Source organism: Neomonachus schauinslandi, chromosome 14 (genome assembly GCF_002201575.2).
Source record: "Neomonachus schauinslandi chromosome 14, ASM220157v2, whole genome shotgun sequence".
NCBI classification, from domain to species: domain Eukaryota; kingdom Metazoa; phylum Chordata; class Mammalia; order Carnivora; family Phocidae; genus Neomonachus; species Neomonachus schauinslandi.
In genome coordinates this window covers 52,633,176-52,654,748 of record NC_058416.1, presented here as the reverse complement: position 1 = coordinate 52,654,748, position 21,573 = coordinate 52,633,176, and the positions used below count along the sequence as shown (strand labels likewise).

General features: G+C 37.6%; 1 protein-coding gene across 1 annotated transcript in view; it reads left to right on the top strand.

Moving 5' to 3' along the window:
* Positions 1-21,573, top strand: part of MYOM1 (myomesin 1) — a 151,454-nt gene that overhangs the window by 85,421 nt on the left and 44,460 nt on the right. Inside the window, exons 16-22 of the mRNA XM_021686222.1 lie at positions 8-182; positions 2,553-2,674; positions 3,858-4,145; positions 6,249-6,445; positions 14,345-14,471; positions 17,078-17,262; positions 19,379-19,493. Coding sequence (XP_021541897.1) covers positions 8-182; positions 2,553-2,674; positions 3,858-4,145; positions 6,249-6,445; positions 14,345-14,471; positions 17,078-17,262; positions 19,379-19,493 — 1,209 coding nt within the window. The remainder of the gene's footprint in view (positions 1-7; positions 183-2,552; positions 2,675-3,857; positions 4,146-6,248; positions 6,446-14,344; positions 14,472-17,077; positions 17,263-19,378; positions 19,494-21,573) is intronic.

The window sequence follows — 21,573 nt, the reverse complement described above, 5'->3', positions numbered from 1 at the left end:
TTGTCAGATATCCCCAAGCCCCCAGGCAAAATCATCCCGAGCAGAAATACAGACACGTCAGTGATAGTTTCATGGGAGGAATCCAAAGATGCTAAAGAGCTGGTCGGGTACTACATAGAGTCAAGTGTTGTTGGCTCTGGCAAGTGGGAGCCCTGCAACAACAACCCTGTGAAGGGTCCACGGTAACCACAATGTTGGGGTGGGGGCTGCTGTGGGGAGCCTTCTGACTCTAGAACACGGAGGCTATGAAGAGGAAATGCACAGCAAATGAATCGTTGAGCACTACATCAAAAACTAATGATATACTATATGTTGGCTAACTGAACATAATAAAAAAATTAAAAATTAAAAAATTACTTTTTAAGGGGCGCCTGGGTGGCTCAGTCGTTAAGCGTCTGCCTTCGGCTCGGGTCATGATCCCAGGGTCCTGGGATCGAGCCCCGCATCGGGCTCCCTGCTCAGCCGGGAGCCTGCTTCTCCCTCTCCCACTCCCCCTGCTTGTGTTCCCTCTCTAGCTGTCTCTCTCTCTGTCAAATAAATAAATAAAAATAAATAAAGTCTTTTAAAAAAATTACTTTTTAATTTATAATAAAATTATGATCCTCCCCGCCCAACCACACAAAAAGAAAATGCAACCATGGTCCCATATAGCAGCACAAACATCCAATGGAGGGAGTTTTTTTTTTTTTTTAAAAAAAACATTATACTTTAAATATCCAAATGAATTTAAAATTGAACATAATCTACTGCCATATATTTGGAAAAAAAGGTTTACTGGTGATCTTAAACACTTAGAAACACATTAATGCCAGCTCTGATGAATTCATTTTATAGTATTTTCCTGATTATTTTCCTTCATGCCGTTTGTCCTTTTTACCCCTCTGTTCTGGTCTTTAATATTCAGTGTGATACCAGATTTCAAGGATCCAATAGATTCTAGCTAACATAAAGGACCCAGGCATTTTATTTATTTAATTAATTTTTTTAGAGAAGGGTGTGGTGGAAGGGTAGGGGGAGAAGGAGAGAGAGAATCTTAAGCGGCCTCGATCTCACAAAGATCATGACCTGAGCTGAAATCAAGAGTTGGACGCTTAACCAGTTGAGCCACCTAGGCTCCCCTAGGCATTTTAAGTGAATAGGAAAAAAGCATCAACATTTTACAAATTCTGAACATGGTTAAACTCAGTGCTAAGGAGACATAAATAACACCAACAAAGGGACGTTCAGAATACTTTGGCACTTATTTATATCTGTTTCTAATATGGAAAGGGTTATTTTTTTCTTGCTTTCAAATATTTTATCAACCAACTTTGCAGGTTGATGTTGAATTCTGACCTGCAACCAAACTCTGAGTCTCCTTTGATTTATGACCAATCTGGAGAATTCCAACCCCCCCACCCCCAAATTGTCAAACAGGCTTGTTAGATAGTTTCTGGCATGGCCACGTCAAAGTCCAAGGACCCCCATAGGATGAATTGTTTCTTTTGCAGAACAGGAGAGATTAGAGGCAAATCAATGAATGGGAGAAAGCAAGAGATTCATTTAGCCCATTTGTTCATTTCACTTTTATTGTTAAGTTCCCAGCCTTTTCCTGGGACTATTTAGAAATATTTATAGAGGGTTAGGCCGGGTCTGCCTTTCCACAAACAGATAAGAGCTGCTCAGGGACAGGCACCATTTTTTTTATTTGTCTTTGTGTCCACAATACCTAGCTCAGTGTCTGGAACACTGAAGTGCTCAATAAATATTTGCCAAACTGAGCTGATCTGAAGGATTGGCCTAATTTATGACTGCCTTCGTTAAATATTCCAACATTACTAATGGTAATAGAGTCATTAGCAGACCTGTTATTTCCTCTGGTTATAGTCTTCAGAATGGATTAAAATGTTACAGTGATTCATGAAACAGCTATTTATAGCCATAATAGCTATTAAGGAGTGAGGTTGTTTTATGTGTGAAACTGCCCATGGATTCACACCTCATTACTGGATCCTTACATCTAAATGGTAATCCATATTTCATCCTATTTTCAGATTCTAGTATAATTTCTCAAGTAATTATACCTTCCCTGACATGCAGGGAAGCAGTAACTAGACCTCTGTAACAAGGAGCAGCCAATGCCTTACAGCCATAAGTATATACCTGAAATAGCCATTATCAGTGTTAATACCACCTATTATTTATTAAATGCCTCTTATATGCCAGGCCCTGAAATAGGTACTTTAAATACTTTATGGCCAATCTTTACGCAAAAATTATCATGGAGGCATTATTAGCCCCATTTTACTGATGTGCACACCAGAGGCTCGGAATAGTTAAGGTACTTATTCAGGGGAAAGCCAGGACTCTGCATTGTTTGATGGAGTGAGTTTAGAAAATTGCCTTAATTAGCTGCCTTCTTGTCTAAAGCACATACATTACCTGATCTCTGTACATCTTCTTCCTTTTAGAAAACGAATTGTTTTTATAAAGCCAGATCATTCAGTTAAGCTAAAACCATCTTGTCTAATTTTCCCCCTAGGAAAAACTTCTAAAACTTCCTTTCCTTTTAGATTTACTTGCCATGGATTGGCGACTGGTCAGAGTTATATCTTCCGGGTCAGAGCAGTGAATGCAGCAGGACTTAGTGAATATTCCCAGGATTCAGAAGTGATTAAAGTAAAAGCTGCTATTGGTAAGTTCCTTATGCGTAACTTGGTAGTTAAAAATGGATTTTTATAAGTTACAAAGGAAGATACCATCCTCTCCAGAAATTGTCTAAAGCTTCTAGTATTGCTTGATGATTCCATCCTCAGATGATCATTTTCTCTGACTCCAGGTGACAGCTAACCTTCCATAGCCGTCATTTTACAGATCTTCATCACTTATCAGATTCTGTGCATCCATAGCCTTGTCATCTTCATGAGTCCGAGTTTCCTCAGATACTTCCCACTGTGTGAAACTCCATTCTAACTTCATGCTCATCCTGGGAATGTGGAGGGCCATCCGGTTCCTTGAAGTGGTATATCACCCATAACACAGATATTTTGTACCTAAAAGCCATTTCACCTGTGACAAAGCCTGGCTTGTTTTCACTAACAACACATTAACATGCTTTTTATAAACTCTAAATTTTGTGCGAGACACATGTGGTTGCTTAATCATATGCTACATCTCTGCTCTCAAAGTAACCAATAGAATAAAACCGGTAACAAAGTAATTGTGTGTATGTATATGATGTGCCTCCCAATCTTACATAAAGTAGGGAAGGGACCCAGGTAGTTCAGAGCACCAAAAATGAAGTCTGTGATAGAGTAACCCATATTTGAAGGGAAAGATTATTTCATACCAGTTATCTTCGGTTATCATGCCGTATTACTTTTTAATATTCCTTATAATATGGACAATAGTGACCATGTTTTTTGAGATTGGGAGGTACAGGCCATTAATAGTTCAGTAATGTACATAATTCTGTTATAAAATCAGGATCTTTAATATATGCCTTGTGCACTTCATGATCCTTTCCTCCCCTCATTCTGTTGAATAATAGGACTTAATATCTTTCAAAAAATGTCGGAGATTTGCTTTTTTCTTATATATACTTGGGTTCTGCAAATCAAAACAATTCCTGTTCTGTCTGTGGTTTTCTGTTCTCATTTCTTCTTTTCCCAGAATATGGAGAAGTTGAACTGTTTCCTAGGTGTAAATTATGTGAAACGTATGCTTTCCATATTTCTTGCCAATCTGAGTGGTTTCCATTAAACTAAGATTACTTTTGTTCTGCTTGTGGTCCTGTTTTTCCCTTTGTTCTATTAAGTAAGAGCAATTTATACTGTGTCTGGGCTTAAAGTGTTTCTGTTGTTATTTGGTGATTATAGGGGGAGGCGTGTCTTCAGATGTGTGGCCTGAAATGAATGATACACCTGGTGGACTAACAGACTCCAGGGGAGGCATGCATGAAGCCTCCCAGCCAACCTTTAAGAAAGATGCTTTGCTTGGTAGCAAACTTAACAAACCTTCACTACCCAGTAGCCCTCACAACCTGGGCCAAACAGAAGTGAGTAAAGTAAGTGAAACAGTTCAGGAAGAGCTTACCCCATCACCACGGAAGGCAGATGGTAAGGGGAAAAGTAAGTCTGACCCTCTGAAAAAGAAGAAGGACATAGGTGAGCGTCGAAAGAGTACAACTGTTCCATCTGTTGCCATCAGTGTCCTCACCTCATTGTCTAGATCACATTCTTCCATCTGTGTTCACTTTCATCTATGTTTATTCTTCATTTGACATGTTTTCAGCTATCCATTTGCAATACTTTTGTCTAATGAGTTGTAAAAGTAATTTTATATGAGTTTGGCTTTTATATATACTTCACTGTGCTTGATGACAATAGAATATTTAAAATAATTTGGTTATAGAGTCCTTTTTGGTTTCTCAGGCAGACTTACCTTTGGCCTCATTTCACTAAGAAAATTAGAGCTGAGAGCAGGAAGAATTTGATAATCACAGCCTATGTGGGGTCCTTTGAAATATTCATGTTCAATAATGTATAGGAAAAATATTCTACAAAGAAGTCACATTTTATCAGGATCATAGTTATTAACTTCTATTGTTCATCTTCAGGTTTTCAAGTTATCCTTTATATTTAACTCAAATAAATATAAGTAACGTTATCTCTTTGAGGTGCCATGAAAAGTTTAACAGGGTGTCATAATCACATAAAGCTAAATTCTGTGCTATATGAATCACATTCCCAGAACTGATTTATTTAAGACTACTTATCGGTAAGCTCAAAATTTTCTTATTAGGATATTTGGTACTTGTGGCTTATATATTCTAGGTGACAGTGTTTTCTGAGCAAATAAAAATGAAATGATAAACATGTACTGATACTCCACCCCCGGCTTCTGTCACTTCCCTTTTGTTTTGAACCTTTATTGTCCCCTCAACTCAAAATGGGATATTCATTAGAGAATCCACATTCAGTATTGCTCTGTAATAGGAAGAGTAAGAGAGGGAAAGTTGGGGGGTTTTTTTGTTTTTTTTTTTTAAGTAAAGAATGAAGGAGGTTGGTGAGGGGGAGGGAGAAACAAATGTATTTTATTTTTTAAGTCTTTATTGTTCTAAGACTTGAATAAGAATAAATAGTTCTTTTTTTTTCTGTAATCCAAATAAATATTCAGAAAACCCTTTGATGTTATTGCACATCTAGATGGATTTCTTTTCACCATCTGACCCTCTCTCTCTTTTTTTTTAAGATTTTATTTATTTATTTTACGGAGAGAGACACAGAGAGAGAGGGAACACAAGCAGGGGGAGTGCGAGAGGGAGAAGCAGGCTCCCCGCGGAGCAGGGAGCCCGATGCGGGGCTCGATCCCAGGACCCTGGGATCATGACCTGAGCCGAAGGCAGACCTAACGACTGAGCCACCCAGCCATCCCAAGACCCTCTCTTTCTTTATCAAAAACCCTAATTTAGTAGTTGGATAAAAAGTTGATCAGAAGCCACATGAATGAAGGAAGACTTTTAAAATATCCTCCAGATATTTTTCTGGCTAGGAACTAATAACCACAGTGACAGCTATATAGTATTTTGTACTACATGAGTAATAGTCCAATATCAGGTTAAAAATAATGCAGCAAAAGATATTATATACTAAGAGAAAAAAATCACATGGCAGATTTTGCCTTTTTTTTTTTTTTTTTTTTTTAATTTTTTTTAAGGTGGCATTTAGCTGAGCTCCAAATAAGATTTTTTTCTGTGTGTAGACAGAACTTGTTTAGTTGTAAGGTCTCACAAGAGTATGTATGCCTGAATGGTGAAATGCTAACCATTTGGAAATAACATGGAAATTCTCCATAAGCACATTGAGGCAGAAATTGATATACATTACTTCATTTTCTTCCAGGAGCAAATAAGAACAAAACCACATAAAGAAACAAAAATATATATATTGGGGAAAATATTTCTTCTTATGGGGAATAGAATCATTTTTCAGAATATTGCACCATTTTGCTTCTGGTATTTCTAAAATTGTTCTTCCATGGAAGTGGGGGGGGGGGCAGTGGAATAATAATTGTAGGACACTTTTCACTGTGTGTTGGTTTTTTTCTCATACACCAAACTGGGTGCCAAGTTACAGATCAGTCTCACATTTTAGTTTTATACTGCAAGACCCTAGGGCCCTCACACGTGGCACGAATGAAGCAAGCTTAACGTACATAAAATCATAAATGTATTTCTGTCTACTCACTTGCTATTCATATTGCAACAGCGGCACCATCTCCTCCCTGTGATATCACTTGTCTTGAAAGTTTTCGTGACTCGATGGTTCTTGGATGGAAGCAACCAGATAAGACTGGAGGGGCTGAAATTACTGGCTATTATGTGAATTATCGTGAGGTAATTGATGGAGTACCAGGAAGATGGAGAGAAGCCAACATCAAAGCTGTCAGTGATGAGGCATATAAGGTAAATGACCTTCTGTAGTATGGAGTCATATAAATGATGACATGCTCCCTTGCACTCACATGCACATCCACACCCACACTCGGCGCCTTGTAAATGATTCATGTCATTTCTCCGGTGTCCATTGTCTACAATGACATGGACTTTTGTCAAAAATATACCAAGGTAAATAGAAGTAATCTGACTGAGCAGGAAGGATTTGTATTTTCTGATTCATACACATAAACATAATAACTTCCTAGAATATTCACTATAAAATGTTTACTTATGGTAAAAATTAATGGTTATTTCAAAACTTAAAAAATATCTGTAACCAGTGTGCTGCTAGTTTCAAGGGTCCCAGAATCCAAGTGACTGCATTTTTCATTTTCAGCATTCAAATCACAAAGGATAATGGGACATGGGCCCTCAGCTCACCATCTGTGAAGGTTCCCCCACCATAGTGGCTCTGATAGCCATGAAGGGATGGTCCACATGTGTCTAACCACAGATTTCTTTTCTTCACTGCTTTGCCCATCTCAGGGTACTTGAGTCTCACTGTTGCCATAGCTATGGCTCCCCTCTTTGGAGTATTGTCAGCTAGAGGAAAGTCACCCTCCAACACTCCCAGGGCCCCAGGCTGTGAGGGCAAGAGCAGGGTGAGGCCGGGGGAGTGATGCTTTCCCAAACTCAATGGCACAGTTTTTAAATCTAACATTTAAAACTTAAGAAATATCACACGCATTCTGAACACATAAAGAATAAAACAAGAATACATAAAATAAAATTGTATTTTTAAGATTCTTCCATGTTGGTGTGTAGCTATGACTTCATTACTCTATGGTATTCTATTATATGAGTGTCTCACAATATACTTTTCCATTCAGTTATTGATTGATATTTGGGCATTTTCACATTTATAGCTATATCAAACAGTGTAACTATGAACATTTTTGTGTATGTCTGCTGGCATATATATGCACTAGTTTCTCTAGGTTATTACCTAGAAGTAGAATTGCTGGGCCAGAGAATCTGTTTATCTTCAATTTTAGTAGATAAGTCTATACTATTTTTCTGAAGAGTATGAGAATTCCCATTGTTGCACATCCCTCTAACACTTGGTATCACACATTTTCAGTTTTGACAATCTGGGTGTCAAATGAGTCTGAATATCATTTGCTATATATACATACTCCATTTTGAAATCTCCATTTATAACATGCCTGTACAGAGTCTTTGCCCATTTTTCTAATAGATTTTCTTACTGACTTGTGAAGTTCTTTATATATTCTGAGCTTAAAATCCTTGGTAGCTGTGGAAGCTGCATCTATCTTTCCTGCTCATTGGCTAGTATTTTCTTCTCCTTATAGTAACAACACTAATTCATGATAGCCAGACTTAACATTTTCTGTGTCTTTGCTCTGCCTTTTTTTTTTTTATGTTATGTTAATCACCATACATCATTAGTTTTTGATGTAGTGTTCCATGATTCATTGTTTGTGTATAACACCCAGTGCTCCATTCAGTACGTGCCCTCTTTAATACCCATCACCAGGCTAACCCATCCCCCCACCCCCCTCCCCTCTAGAACCCTCAGTTTGTTTCTCAGAGTCCATAGTCTCTCATGGTTCGTCTCCCCCTCTGTTTTCCCCCCTTCATTGCTCTGCCCTTTTAATTTTTTTTTAAGAGATGCCTTTGCCTTCCAAGGTCATGGGGATATTGTACTAGATTATCTTCTAAAAGCTCTCTGGTTTGCCACTTACAGTAAAGTCATTACTTCACCTATACATTTTGTGTGTGATGTAAAGTAAAGGTCAACATTCGTTCTTCCCCTGTAGGGACACCTAGTTGTCTCATCTATTGAAAAGTTTGTCCTTTCTCTACCATTCTGCTAGACTATCTGTATCATGTATCACGTTTCTTTGATGCACGTGTCTGCTTCTGTGTTTTCTATTTTGTTCCACTGCTGTTTGTCTACCACTGGACCAGTACCACATTAATTTAATCATTACCACTCATAGCAAATTTGATAACTGGTAGATCAAGTTATCTCAGTTTATTTTTTAATTCCAAGGCTGTTTTTAGCCCCTTTGCACTTTGATATAAATTGTAAAATTAGGTTACCATGTTCTACCAAAAAAGGACAAGCAAAAGCAAACACAATAAACAGAATTAAACTAAACTAAAACATTTTAGAATTCTGATTGGGATTGCATTGAGTCCATAAATTGAGGAATAATTGACATCTTTAAAATATTAAGCCTTCTAATAAATAAACATGATATTTCTCACCATTTATTTTGGTCTTTAAAGTTTCTCAGTAAAGTTTTATAATTCTCTATAGAAGTTTTGCACATCATTTGTTATTTATTTATAGGTATTACATATTTTCAGTGTTTAAATGGTATGTTTTTATATCATTTTGTTATTGCTGGAATAGAGAAATATACATCATTTTATGTATTGATTTTACATATCATTGTTATGTATAGGTCTCTACTAAATTTTCTTATTATTTCTTTAAGTTACCTATGAGCTTTTTTTGATTCTCTGTAAATCATCATATCATCTGTAAATGACTGTTTACTTCTTCATTTCCAAATTTTATATTTTTTGCTTCATTTTCTTAACTTTCTGCTTAAAATCTTTAACAAAATATTGATAGAAGTGGTGATCTTGGTCATTCTAGATTTGATCTTTGTCTTAAAGGAAAACATTTCACCATTGAGTATTATATTTACTATCAGTGTTTGATAGACATCTGTTATCAGCTAAAGGATGTTTCCTTCTGTTCCTAGTTAAGAATTAATTAAAATTATGAAATATTTTTTCTGAATCTATTGAGATGGTTATATGATTTTTCCCTTTAGTTTTAATGTAGTATATTCTAGTAATTAATGTTAAAATAACCTTGCGTTCCTGGCATAAATCTAAGCTGGACATTATGTAAACTCTGTCTATATATTACTGGATTTTTTTTTTTTTTTTGCTTATTGCTTATTGCTTATTTTTTTTTTTGCTTATTTTTGCTTCTATGTTTATGAGTGAAATTACCCTGAGACTAGAGTTAATTTGATACAAATACCTGACAAGGATAGTACTGAAAGGGAAAATTGCAGGTTAATCTTACTTTATTGAGATATAATTCACATATCATAAAATTCACCCAATTAAAATGTTGCTTTATATATTTTGAAGGGGTGTTATTAGATGTATACAAAGTGATTTTCTGTATCACTAACAATATATTTTGCCTTCAAGTCTATATTATCTGTTTTAATATAAATTAATCAATTTTCTTTTTGTTGGTGTTTGCATGGTATATAATTTTTCATCCTTTGACTTTCTAGTTTTAACTTTGTGCTTTATATGTGTCTCTTAAAAATAGTATAGAGTTGGATATTTTTCCTACCTGAGAGTCTTTGTCTTTTAACTAGAGTATTTAATGTTACTACTACTTTTTGGAAAAACCAATCATCTTTATTTTGTGCTTTCTCTTTGTCCTGCCTGTTCTGTTTCATTTTCTGTCCTTCCTTGACTACTTTTGAATAGTTACGTTTTTTCCTTCAGCCATCCCCTTTTCACCCTCTACGCTTCCTTAAAAGCTATAGATTCTGGGTTTCTGTGTTTGTTTTTGGTGGTTACTCTAGAAATTACAGTGAGCAAATTAACAGTCTAAATTAATTCTAGGGCGCCTGGGTGGCTCAGTTGGTTAAGCGACTGCCTTCGGCTCAGGTCATGATCCTGGAGTCCCTGGATCGAGTCCCGCATCGGGCTCCCTGCTCGGCAGGGAGTCTGCTTCTCCCTCTGGCCCTCCCCCCTCTCATGTGCTCTCTCTCATTCTCTCTCTCTCAAATAAATAAATAAAATCTTTTAAAAAAATAAAATAAAATAAAATAAATTAATTCTATTGCTTTACCCTTGTCTAAGAAAAATAGGGCCTCAGAATACCTAAGCCATTTATTCTATTCCCAACTTGTATGCTATTGTATATGTGCTTTTAACTAATTTTTTAATCCAAAAGTATTGTTATTATTGTTTTATAGTCAATAATTATTTAAGTTTATCTAAATTATTTTAGTTAAGATTTTATTTGCTTTTAATTTCACATCTTTCACCTTCCATTTGAGATTACTTTCCTTTCATCTAAATTAAATAGTTTAGAATGTTCTTTAGTTAGGGTATTCAGAAGGTACATACTCTTCATTTTTGTCTGAAAATAACTTTTTTCTTCATTCTCCAAAAAATTTTTTCTAGACAAAACATTATATAATGGTAGTTATTTTCTTTCATATTTTGAAGGTATATTCCACTGTCTTTTGGCTCGTTGTTGCCAGTGACATGTCAGCTTTTAGTCTGTTTGCTCATTTGAGGGTTGTCTTTTCTCTTAGACAGCTTTTAATATCTTCACTATCTGTTTGGTGTGCTACAGTTAAAATATTTTGTGTCTAGGTATAGGTTTTAAAAAATGCCTTTGCCTAGGATTTTGGCATGAGGAGAATTTTCAATCTGTGGGTTGGATTTTTCAGGAAGACCCTTCTGGAAAATTCTAAGCCATTTATCTCCTAAAATATTGTTGCTGCCCCATTCTCTCCCCTCTCCTCTTGAAACTCTAGTTAACATGTGTTTGACATTCTCATTCTGTCTTCCATGTCTATTAATCACTCATCTCTCTTTCCTATCTTTGTGTCTTTCTGCACTGTGGTCTGTGTAATTTCTTATAACTTTCCATTAGTTTACAAATTTGCTCTTCTTTTGCATCTGATTTCCTGTTAAACACATCCATTATTTTTCTCTTATTGTATTTTTCCCTTTTTTAGGTCACATTTTACAAAATATTTTATAGTTTGCTGTCTCCTGCAGATATTTTATTTTATTTATTTTTTTAATGTTTCAAGTTTTTATTTGAATTCTACTTATTTAACATATAGTGTAATATTAGTTTCAGGATTAGTCCTGCAGATATTTTAAGTTTGTATTTTATGTTTAAAACATAGTAAGCATAGCTGTTTTTCTAATCTATGTCTGATGATTCTACCATCTAATATCTTTGCAGGTCTGTATCTGTTATCATTGGTTTTGTAGTCTGGCTCATGGTATCTTGTTTACTATGCTTGGTTATTCTTGATTATGTGCTGCTCATTGTCATTAAAATATTATTTGCATGAATAATTTGAGCTTTAGGATGAAGGCATCTTTCTCTGTAGAGGATTTGTTTTTGCTTCTGCAAGGTGCCTGGGGATACCACCTGTTAAGTTTTTTTTTTTTAAAGATTTTATTTATTTATTCATGAGGGACAGAGAGAGAGAGAGAGAAGCAGGCTCCCAAGGAGCAGGGAGCCCGATGTGGGACTCGATCCCAGGACCCTGGGATCATGACCTGAGCTGAAGGCAGACACTTAACCATCTGAGCCACCCAGGCACCCTGTTAAGTTTTTTCTTAAATCAAATACAAGAGTTTATTTTTTTGGACAATCAAGCAATGTGAATTTGCACTGTATAAAGGCAGGTTTATTTCTAATTCAACTTTACTCCCAAAGAGTAAAGCCCTTTAGGGTTCCATCTTAATTGTAGAGGCTTCCCTTTTATTATCCCCTTTTTAGGTTGGGTCTAGGCTTTGATTTCTGAGTTCCTCTGCTTTTGAGATAATCAAAACCAAAGGTCAAATTTTTCTTTATTGGCAACTGTCCCCAAGGTAAAAGCTACTTCTGTGTTCCACTTATCTTTTTTTTGGTTTCCTATTTCCCTTTATTCTGTCCTGATAATTCTGTAACATCTTTTTTTTTTTTAATATTTTATTTATTTATTCGAGAGAGAGCAAGTGAGAGAGAGCATAAGCAGGGTGAAGGGCAGAGGGAGAAGCAGAGTCCCTGCTAAGTGGGGAGCCTGATGTGGGACTCAATCCTGGGACACCGGGATCATAACCTGGGCTGAAGGAAGACATCTAACCAACTGAGCCACCCAGGCATCCAATTCTGTAACATCTTGACACTAATTTGATGCTTTTGAAAAGATTTTTAAAAGATATTTTTATCTAGTATTTTGAATTTTTTAGCAAGACAATTAATCTCTGTAGCCTAGTTCACCATTGCCAGAAAAAGAAGTCCCATGCCACAGTATTTCACCTAAGCCTAGAATGACCAACTTTTCCCATTTGCCTAGGACTCTCCTAATTTCAACACTATACCGCCTACATCCTTAGAAACCCCATAGTCCCAGGAAAACTGGAATGGTTGGTCATACTAATGGAGCCCCAAAACAGCCCTGTACCTGAATAAAGTACTTTTAGATCCAAGTTATCTACATGATGGTTTCCTCTTAATTAAAAAGATCTTCCCTTCTTAAAGGGAATGTGTGTGCATGTGTGTGTGAATCAAAAAGGGAGTTTGTATTATTCTGTTACCATAACATATAGCCATTATATTCACCTTATACCCTAAATAACTGGCAAGACAAGCCCTCTTGCAGATGAACTTATGACTTCATGATCAAATCAGGTGTAGACTGGATCATAGATATATACTTGTTTTGCCTTGTCTTAAGTCATACAATAGGTAAGCTTTGTTAATTCAGCTGATTCCATCAATACCTCCATTATTAAGCATTTTTTTAAGATTTTATTTATTTATTTGACAGAGAGAGACACACAGTGAGAGAGGGAATACAAGCAGGGGAAGTGGGAGAGGGAGAAGCAGGCTTCCCACAGAGCAGGGAGACCGATGTGGGGCTCGATCCCAGGACCCTGGGATCATGACTTGAGCCGAAGGCAGACAGACGCTTAATGACTGAGCCACCCAGACACCCCATTATTAAGCATTTTTAAAAGATTTTATTTACTTATTTGAGAGAGAGCGAGAGCATGAGCGGGGGGTGGGGGAAGGGGCACAGGGAGAGGGACAAGCAGACTCCCCTGAGCACAGATCTTGACTTGGACCTCGATCCCAGGACCCTGAGATCATGGCCTGAGCCGAAATCAACAGTTAGACACTTAACTGAGCCACCTAGGCGCCCCCATTTATTAAGCATTTTTAATGCTCAAAGGATTGTGTATAGTCCATGGATTTTTTTCACACTAATATATTCCATCATTTCTATTTTGCAAATGTTTCACATTCATTACTTTATCACATGTATTTACCACAACCCAATTTCTTCTGAGGGATATAGAAAACATTAGGTCAATAGGGAGCACAAAAATGACAAGATTTTGAATATTTTGATTCCTAGCTTAGAATTCTTTTAATTTTCATCTGTACAAGCATTAATTTTCTATTAATTTGTTATAAAACAGTGTCCATGAGTCAGGAGTTTAGGCATGGCTTAGATGGGTCTTCTGCTTGGGCTCTCACAAAGATGTCCGCTGGGCTCATTCTACTCTGGAGCTGAGTTCCTCTTCCAAGCTGATTCGGTTATTGGCAGAATTTAGTTCTTTCAGCTGTAAGTCTGGGGCCCTCTGCTTCTAGAGGCTGCCCTTCTCCAAATTTGAGTGGCTAGGTAGTTCACAACCTGGCATTCACTTCTTCAATGCCATCAGGACAGTGTTCTCATCATGGAAGTCCCAAACCCCATTTTGACAGTTTTCATCTGATTAAATCAGGCCTACCCAGGATAATCTCCCTTTTGATGAACTCAAAAATCCACTGATTAGGGACTTTAATTACATTTGTAATATCCTCTCTCCTTTTCCATATGATGGAACAACAATCACAGGGTGATATTCCAATACCTTTGCCATATTCTCTTGGTTGGAAGCAGGTCACAGGCTTCACCCACACTCAAGGGGAGTAGATTACAAAAGGGTATAACTCATTGGGGGTCACTTCAGGGTGTGTGCAACACAGGAGGTAAGTAAACAAAATATTGAACAACTTAAAAAAAAATACCTGAATCAACATCCCCTCTCTGTGATATTGTCATGTTGCAGATTAGCAACTTGAAGGAAAACATGGTGTATCAGTTCCAAGTGGCAGCCATGAACATCGCTGGGTTGGGAGAGCCCTCAGCAGTAAGCAAATGCTTCAAATGTGAAGAGTGGACCATTGCTGTTCCAGGTAAATCATGAAAAACATTTCTCAGCACTGAGGCTTGGGGTTTCTTTCAAAAGAACCTACAACTTGGAAGTAAATTTAAGTGCCATATAGACAGCTCCTAAGGGAAAAGAATTCTCTTTTGTTTACCTGAGATATTTTTATAATCCTATTAAATAATAGGTGCCAATATAAAACTGACTATGATTTCTTGTGCTTGTATTCCAAATAAATCCTAGAGCCCTCATAGTTATACCTCTGCTTGGAATAAGATTAACAGAAGCACAAATCTGAGTTCCAATGATCATTGAAAAGGAATTCTCATTTTTGTTTGTGCTTCTTAATAAAGACCACTGAAGAGCATCCAATTCGTATCCCACAACAAAAGGTCTTAAAAACTTCTTCCTGTACTCCCTAATTCTCATGCATTCTCCCACTGTGCTGGAACCTTTCATTTATCAACCTCCCCCAAATCTCTCTCTCCAAGCTCAGCCAATGTGGCTCCTCTTCCTTGTTGTCTCTCTCCTCCCTTGCTGCTAGCTCTTTATTATATTATGTAGGCAGACTTAACATGCCTGCCTAGGACTTAAGTTCTGGACTTTCTCCGCTTCTCCAGTCCTTTCGATCTCTCTACACTTTTGTCTCAACTCTGTATCACAATAAATTTCCTGAAACTGGCTGGAAACATTCTCCTTTGAAGGTTGCCATAGTGGGTGGTTGGCTGAACAGGGAAGAAAATGGGGAGAAGGTAGAAACATTTACCTGTGCTTTTTAAAACATAGCAACAACACTGAACTAATTAAAAAATTGAATACAAATAAATTTACTAAGCCATTAAGTTTCAAACTAGCAAGACATTAATGTATTTGGTGGGTGATTTTATTTTGCTTCCAACAGTACCAACTTCACAGACCCAATGAGTGCCACAGGATGACTAGATTCTCCCACTTGGGTTTAATATTCAACATACGTAACAACTGGTATAGCACCAGTATCGACCACATTAGAACACAAGGCCACGCTGGAGCATACTGGATAGATCCAGCCCTGTCCCTGATGCCACCCTCTTCCTCTACTTGAAACGCTAGTGCCCTTGAAGAACCATCATTTTTGCCTTTGCTTAGAGAGCTTCTGTTTGCATCACTTCTCCATCAAGTGTGAATAAAAAGATTACAAGAGAAACCCAAGAGAAGTTCAAGCACTCACTCAACTTCAGTAAATATACGGGGCAAACATGCTGCCTTTCCTTGCACCTCCTTTAAGCCAGTTGGTATTTCTTAAGCTCTTTCTCTCACCTACACAAAAGTGGATCTGTTTTTAAATTCTTGCAATTCCTGAATAAAGGTAAAATATGAGTGACTAGAGACTAAGAAATACTGAGCAGGCTTGTGGAAAATGTTTTGATTGAAAGAGATGTAGTTAGCAAAAGAGGTTGTAGGGTGAGTGCTACCTGTTTGGATGCCTCATGGGGTTCTGAGGATGGCACAAGAAAATGATTTAAAATCCTCTTTGCGAAACAGAACCTGACACACTATTATAAGGCATTGATGTTATTATTTAAATCTATTACCATGTTATTTAAACCTCTTACCTTGTCGGAAGGCAAGGATGACACATACCCGTGACTGTTAAGCCAAGGGACAGGGCCCCACAAATATTGAGCTATTAATTGCAAAATGCAAAAGCATTGCATAGCATATGTTTGTAGCTGGCTTTTAGGGCACCGTGAGTCAGTTCAGGGGATTTTGATTGGTTGGTTAGAAATCAGTTATTTAAAAGAAAAAAAGGTCAGGAAAAAAGAAAATAAATATATCACCTACATAGCAGCTGGTGGTCACGGAAAGATGTGGGAGATCACTTAGTAGTTTGTATTCTCCCAAGAGTGCAAAGAGCACATGGGCAGGGAAGACATTTGGCTTTCTTCCTAAACAGGTTGATCAAGTTACTTGGCTTCTTTGAGTTTTCTGTTGTCTTAAGGATGAATGAGATAAATAAATATAAAGTACCTAGCAGTGTTTAGCTGGGACCCACGGGATCGATTTTATTTGTTTTGGTGAAAGTTCTTTGTAAACTGTAATTGTAGTTTGTTTTTACTCCTAGATAGAATATTTGCTTTATGGAAAAGATTTCCCTCCAGAGGGGAGCTATTTTGTAATATATTCCTTTTTCCTATAAAAGAAATATTACTATCTATATTCATATGCCATCAAATAGGGTTGCTTTCTTCATCCTCATTTGAGGTTTAAGGGAATTTTCAGATTACCATCCAAAAATAATCTGAAACTGAACCTGCAACCAAATTAAGCTGTTCTTGATAAAAGATGAGGACCACAAGCCCAGGAACACCCTGAAGGCAAGTTTTCATCCAGCCTCGGAGTGGGGGGCACTTTGAATTGGCTCTAACCACCTGCTGCCCAGAAAGGGACTTAGTAGGTTGATGTAGAGCCATTGAGGAAACGTGACACAAAATGAACACAAAATACCTATTTCTACAGGAATGGTAGATTTCACAAAAGAAGAACACTGGATTCAGCTTTAAGACTTCAGATGTGGTTCTAGATTTACCCATATTTGCATTTTGTCATCTACGTTATGATTTGTATACATTGGTCTCTCTGTCTCTTTTTCAGGACCCCCACACAGTGTCAAATATAGTGAAGTCAGGAAAACCTCCCTGGTTCTGCAGTGGAAGCCTCCTATCCACTCTGGAAGGACTCCAGTCACTGGTTACTTTGTGGACTTGAAGGAGGCCAAGGCCAAGGATAGCCAATGGCGAGGACTCAACAAAGCAGCTATTAAAAACATGTACCTGAGGGTAAGAGGGTGCTCATATTTTGAGAAACCTTTTTTTTAAAAAGAAGAAATGCTCCCCAAATGATATTAACTTTAAAGTTAGCAAGATAAAACACAACATTTCTGCTGTGGTCTATTTCATATATTGGGCTCCTCATAAGATTCCATTTAGCAGTGGCTGGGGATGGGGGGAGTTTCTGGTGCTTAAAGCAATTTGGTTATATTTAACCTGAATCCCTTAGCCTAGCTTCAGAAAATATTCCACAAGCTCCCTCCTCTCTCTTCTTTCCCTCCTTGCCTCTACTTACCCACCTCACATTTTTGTTACTCACGGTCTTAGAAAGGTGACTTTCTCATTTCTTCCTCTGATTTTTTTTTGAGGATGGTTTTTGATTTGAGGGTGTTATTTTCATAGCATTCATGCCAGCAAGGCTTTACCTGCTGATTCCTTTGAGTCACGCTCTGTCTCACTTCATGGGCTCCCTCAAGCTTATGCTCACGTGAGGACCCAGAGGCTAGTGGAATGGGTTCACTCAACTCGGACCTAATCCTCACCCTTATCCGCATCTTTGCCTTCCAGATTCCTCTAAAGTGTTGTAATTGAACAAATTCCTAACTTCATTTACCAGAGACTGTTCTGCTAAAGCCACTGAATCTCACTTGTAACAAATGGATATCTCAAAAGAATGTTTTCTCCTATGTCAGCAGTGACACCTGGAGACCCTGAAATCCACACTAGGGCTTTAGAAACTGTGGGAAATATGATTCTGACTCTTATGACTTAGAATGAAGTGTGGCTTCGCCACAATCATACAGAAAGCAGCACACTGCATTTCGTTTGCAGTCCGATCTGTTGCCAGAATAAGCCACTGCCTAGAGGGGGTGAGCCTTGGAAGCTACTCAGAGTATGCCTGCTCTAAAAGTTCTCTCCCATTGACCTGCCACTGTGGACTAAAGTCCATGCCATCTGTCAGCCTCTCTCCAGGGTTGAGGTATTTACTGTCCCCATAAAAAATATAAATATATCCTCCAAGAGAGATGACCTTTAAATATGCCATCAACTCAGCATATGCCAGTGAGCTCCCCAGCCCCTTACAAAACCTTGAGGAGGTAGGAAAGGTCACATTTCATGGGGAAGAGAAAAAGGTAAAGGAAGGTCAGGAAGTTAGCATGCTGTTTGGTTGTCCAAATGAGTCAAGAGTCCTCTAGATTCAAAGAAACTCCCAAAGGACAGTGTAAAATAAAAGTCAGACACATCCTGGATGGTGATGGTGTGTATTTATGGCCAGGATAATTTCCAAATCTTCAATTTGCCGCAGCACAGGATCCCAAGAGCTGAGGCTGGACTTGACTCAGGTTAAGCGCCAAGCAAAGGGGACCAACAGCCCAGAAAAAATGGGCGGGAAGAAAAAATAATACAGTTTAAACATATCAAAGAATGGTTAAGTTCACTCATTTGAAAAAAGAAAAAGAAGAGAGGCGAATATAGGAAAGAGGGAGAGAGATTGACATTGAGGTTGAATGTGCCTCTCAAACTGGGAGGTGAATTTCCTGTAAGGAAATTATCTTAGAGTTTGTCCACAATTTTTTTTAAAAGATTTTATTTATTTATTTGACAGAGGGAGAGATAGTGAGAGCAGGAACACAAGCAGGGGGAGTGGGAGAGGAAGAAGCAGGCTTCCCGCGGAGCAGGGAGCCCGATGCGGGGCTCGATCCCAGGACCTGAGCCGAAGGCAGATGCTTAACTGACTGAGCCACCCAGGCGCCCCGTTTGTCCACAATTTTTAAAGTGAAAATAGACTTACTGACTTTTCTGATTATAAAACGGACACATGCTCATGATGAAAAATTCAAATAATGTAGGCATAAAGAAGTAGAGATATCCTATAATCTTCATACCTATTGTGATATAGATTCACTCTTCTGGATGTTTTATATTCAGAAAAATTTCAGGCCTGAGGTGGAGAAAAAAATGTACATGTTAAAAAGTTTAATCTGGTAACCTTAAGTGAAGGTGGGAGATAGAGTTCCACGAATGGGAGAAGTTGAACTCTACAATGAAATTGTATGTACGAACAAAGAACACTTCTGTTTAAATGACATGGAGCACCCATCACTTCTGTGCCTGCTTCTTCCAGGTACAAGGCCTCCAGGAGGGCGCCAGCTACGTGTTCCGTGTCCGAGCCGTCAACCAAGCAGGTGTCGGCAAGCCATCAGACCTTGCTGGGCCTGTTGTGGCAGAAACCCGTCCAGGTGAGCTTTTACGCTTTCATTAAAATTAATCTCATTTGTGTAAGATACCAAAGCAACATTCAATCTTACTTTCTATGTTTTTCCTAATTTCCAAAATTATCAATGTATGCTATCTGAATAGTTGGTAAGTTTGGCCTGTGGACGTGAGTCGTTTATTGCATCATAGGCACTCTTAGGACAGGGGTAAACCAGGTTTGAAGTGATCTAGGGCTATTCTGGTCTATACCTAAAAACGGGGAAGTTCTTGATCAAATTATGTGTCTTGGACTGACCATTTCAAGCATACATTCCTGGGACGTTATTCCTGTTACTATACTGTGGCCATTAAGTCCTACAAGCGTATTTTCCCAGTTGTAGGAGAAGCTGAACAGCCTAGTGAACAAGCATGATTCTTAAACAAAAGCAGAATTTATATAACTGTAGCTATTAAGTTAAGCCAGGGGTCAGCGAATGTTTTCTGTGAAGGACCAGATAGTAAATATTTTCAGCTCTGTGGCCATATCGTCCCTGTCACAATATCAACTCTGCCATGGCACAAAAGCAGCCATAGATAATACATAAACTCATGAGCAGGGCTGTGTTCTAATAAAACTTTATTGTGCCAGTTATATGCATTATATATTACATGTATTATGAAATTTAAATTTTAAGTAATTTTCACATGCCTTGAAATATTAATTTTCTTTTGATTTTTTTTAACTGTTTAAAAATGTAAAAACCATTCTTAGCTTGCAGTCCATACAAAAAGAGGCAATGGGCCAAATTTAGCCTGCAGACCATAGTTTGCTGACTCCTGGGTAAAACTAGCAGCAGTTTTAACTGGATGATCTATAGAGTGGCAGGAACTTTCACTTCCCAGTTTGAAGAGATGCCATGATTGGACTAAGGAAGACAGTCTTCCCTTTTATTATGTGAACAAACTTTACAGTGTTCACTGTGCAAATAGTTTCAGATTATTACATAATAATTATTTATTTTTATTTTGTCATTTAATCTCTGTTGCTTTTCAAAGTTATTATGTATTTCAGCTCATAGAAGTTACATTAAGGAAAACACTATAATGGTCAGCATAGGGAATATAGGCAATCATTTTGTATACTTTGTATAGTGACAGATGGTAACTAGGCCTGTCAAGGTGATCACTTCATAAATATTGAATCACTACATTGTACATGTGAAATTAATGTAATATTGTGCCAGTTATAAATCAATAAAAAATAACTTCTAAAAAAAGCATTGGAAATGAGAGAGGATAAAAACCTATTAACCAGTTATTTTAAGTTTGCCTTCATTGTAGTCCAAGCATGTTCACTTCAATACACCTCGATTTTCAGATTAAAATAAAGAGTAGATATATAATGTGGTATTTATTTTTATGATAAGGAAAGAAAGTAAACATAGAAACTTTTGCTCTCACTGCATATTACTTGAAAAGTATGTCAAAAGTATTCTTTTAGGAAGTATCTACCCTTCTCATGCTATTACTTCATAACCTACTTTCAACTACTCTTATAACTACCCTCTAAGACCTGGGTGTGAAAAATGACCTTATACACAAGTGTGGAAGTTGTCTGGAGAAAGTGCCACACCTCATTTAAGTCCCTTTTGCAAAATTTCATGAGAAAACAGGAAAACACTAGGCACATATATACCAGGTAAAAGGCAACACGTGAAGACGCCAGGATATATTCATATAGGAATCAGACTCTGAAGTTGCCAGTTGTAAGGAAATAGAAACAAATGGACTTGCAAACTGATCCCACTGCAGACTCTTAATAAGAAGAACATTTAGGTCACCATAGAGGTAAACTCTTCACCTAATCATCGATCAGCTAAAAGCACCCTTGAGGCAGTGGATTCCAACTCTGATCAACTGAAGAAAGGTTCAATTGATTTCTTAGTTTCTCCTCCATAGCCTCAGAATGGCAGGTGGCCAGGTATGACATTAATAAAACTAACACTATGGAAGTTTGACCACCAGAAAATGATCGTCTGCTGAGCTCGTGGGCGAAGAGTTTTGTTTCACTGATTTGGAAGTCATTTTTTGTGGTCATTCCATTCCCAGAATATAACTACAAAG